Source organism: Labrus mixtus, unplaced genomic scaffold (assembly GCF_963584025.1).
Source record: "Labrus mixtus unplaced genomic scaffold, fLabMix1.1 SCAFFOLD_139, whole genome shotgun sequence".
NCBI lineage: Eukaryota > Metazoa > Chordata > Actinopteri > Labriformes > Labridae > Labrus > Labrus mixtus.
In genome coordinates, this window is record NW_026870253.1 from 56,649 (window position 1) to 59,172 (window position 2,524).

The following is a 2,524-nucleotide window of genomic DNA, read 5'->3' on the forward strand; positions in this document are numbered from 1 at the left end:
CTCCCAATAAAAAACGCCTCTGAAAGGAAAGAAAACACAAGAACCAGAACATGAAACATGAATAAAACATGCTGTTAACAGATATCTGTGTGTAATTAATGAATATACCACAAAGTCTGACGCCTGCGTGTGTAGAACATTAAAAAACCCAAAACCTGTAAATAAAGAAGTCAGAGTGACACAGACAGTTGATGACATGAGCAGCTTTGTTGTGAATGCTTTCAGTAAAGAGAGAAAAGGCTTTTCTAAAGCCGCTAAGGTCCTCAGTCCTCTGAAACATGGACAAAACCTCAGCATTCTACGGGTCAATAGTAATAGTTGCTGGGTAAGGGGTTCTCTGAGGGGGGCCCCCCTGGTTCTTTACATGTTGGTGAGTATAAAAGGAAAGGGTTAAACCAGGTAGGCATGCAGTTCAGGAGCAGCAACAGCAGCAACCCACCAGCAGCCAACATGAGCAACACCAGCATGAACATGAGGGGAAAGGTAAAAAAAAAAAAGTATTGGAGGAATAGAAAAATGTCGGCCATATTGGTTTGAATGTAAAAATCACACTTTGTTTTTCACAGATCATCTTCTACGAGGAGAAGAACTTCCAGGGTCGCTCCTATGAGTGCATGAGCGACTGCTCCGACATGACCTCCTACCTGAACAGGTGTCACTCCTGCAGGGTGGAGAGCGGCTGCTTCATGGTCTACGACCGCACCAACTTCATGGGAAACCAGTACTTCATGAGGAGGGGCGAGTACGCCGACCACATGAGCATGATGGGCATGAGGGAATGCATCAAGTCCTGCCGTATGATCCCCATGGTAGGTTTTAAAACAGCGTCCGTCCTGGAGCGTGTCGTCTGACGGGGGAATCAGTGACTAACTTCTTTATCCTCTGTCACACTACAGCACAGAGGTCAGTTCAGGATGAAGATCTACGAGAGGGAGAACTTCGGGGGTCAGAGCCACGAGCTGATGGACGACTGTGACAACATCATGGAGCGTTACCGCATGTCCGACTGCCTGTCCTGCAACGTGATGGACGGCCAGTGGCTGATGTACGAGCAGCCCAACTTCAGAGGCAGGATGATGTACCTGAGGCCCGGAGAGTACAGGAGCTTCAGGGAGATGGGCATGAGCGGCACCAGGTTCATGAGCATGAAGCGCATCATGGACTCCTGTTAAATAAATGTTTCATATGTCACCTAATAAAACATTTCTGCACTACTTTCTTTTCCTCCTGTCTCATTTAAAATGAAGCCGTCCAATACTTAAAAATATGCAAACTCAGCAAGTCCATGTGGGCTAAATATACTTAGAAGACCAAGCAACTAAACAAATACAAATCTATGTGAGGAAAGAAGTGCTAAAATAGATCATTAAAGGGGACGTATTCTAAAAATCCTCTTCTTCAGTGTTTGTGAACATTTATCTGTGTAACCTGAGAGTCTACTGACCCACAACATGTGAAATAAACCATCCAGTCCTTTGTTTGTGGTCTGCATAAGTCTTACAACACAGAGGAAAATGCTCTGTTTCTAATGTGCTCTCCTTGTGATGTCACAGTGGGATCCCCTCCCCTGGTATCTCAGACTAGAGCAAAACTTGTCCACCATTTTCATTCTCTCTTCAGAGGAGTGATGTCTCCTGGGAAAACTCAGGGGGGGGGGTCATTACATTTAAAGAGACACACACACCAAAACGGAGCGTTCTGAGAGATGATCTTGTTTCTTCGTGCAGCAGAGAGCGAGTTCAGCCCGGAGGCAAAAAGCTTCTCGATGCTCCAGTTCATCTTTGTTCCAACGCTCACCTGCAGTCGGACTCTTTGGACGGCGCCCAAATCATGAAAAGCAGAGAGAAGCCAACAAAATGAGTCTGCAGGGCGGAGACCTTAAGATAAGGTAAGGCGCTGAGAGATGTGGGGGGGGGGGGGGGGGGCTCAGAGTCTTGCCAGAGAGGTGGTTCAGGTCTGATCGAGATCCTCCTGAAGCCACTGAAGATATTTGATGTCTTCATCAGTATCCCTCTAGAGGAGCCAGAAAACACACGTGGATGTCTGACCTACCTGGGGGGCGTTTTCACATGAGGCACGATCGGTTAGCGTTAGCGTTAGCATGTGAAGTAGAAAAGCATGAAAGGACTCGTACATCAGCTGATCATAACTGTGGTAAAATCAATGAATGTTAATAACAGGCTCTGGCTCTCTCACCTGCTTTTTCTCACACTCAACATTCACATCACGCCCCCCCCCCCCCCCCCCCCATCAGCTCCATCACAGTAATGATAGTAATTACAAGAACAGAGTGGACAACAACAGTTATTAGCATTTTCTCAAAGCCAGATACTAATGGAGCATCTGAGTGTGTGTGTGTGTGTGTGTGTGTGTGTGTGTGTGTGTGTGTGTGTGTGTGAGTGTGTGTGTGTGTGTGTGTGTGTGTGTGTGTGTGTGTGTGTGTGTGTGTGTGTGTGTGTTGCCCTGTCACAAGCTAGCATGTCTTCTGGCGAGAAAAAAAAATCCAATTTAGCAGCATGTTGGA

At 46.7% G+C, this 2,524-nt stretch overlaps 1 protein-coding gene across 1 annotated transcript; it reads left to right on the plus strand.

The window, feature by feature from the left end:
- The first annotated feature begins 329 nt into the window (after positions 1–329).
- LOC132967179 (gamma-crystallin M3-like) lies at positions 330–1,212 on the plus strand. Its single transcript, XM_061034040.1, has 3 exons — positions 330–483; positions 567–809; positions 897–1,212. Exons 1-3 carry the CDS (start codon positions 406–408, stop codon positions 1,170–1,172), a joined length of 597 nt encoding a protein of 198 aa, XP_060890023.1. The 5' UTR covers positions 330–405; the 3' UTR covers positions 1,173–1,212.
- The last annotated feature ends 1,312 nt before the right edge of the window (positions 1,213–2,524 follow it).

Coding starts and splice junctions, on each gene's coding strand:
- LOC132967179 (XM_061034040.1), top strand. CDS start 406: ATGCAGTTCAGGAGCAGCAACAGCAGCAACCCACCAGCAGCCAACATG. Junction 484..566: donor GCATGAACATGAGGGGAAAG/GTAAAAAAAAAA, acceptor TGTTTTTCACAG/ATCATCTTCTACGAGGAGAA. Junction 810..896: donor CCTGCCGTATGATCCCCATG/GTAGGTTTTAAA, acceptor GTCACACTACAG/CACAGAGGTCAGTTCAGGAT.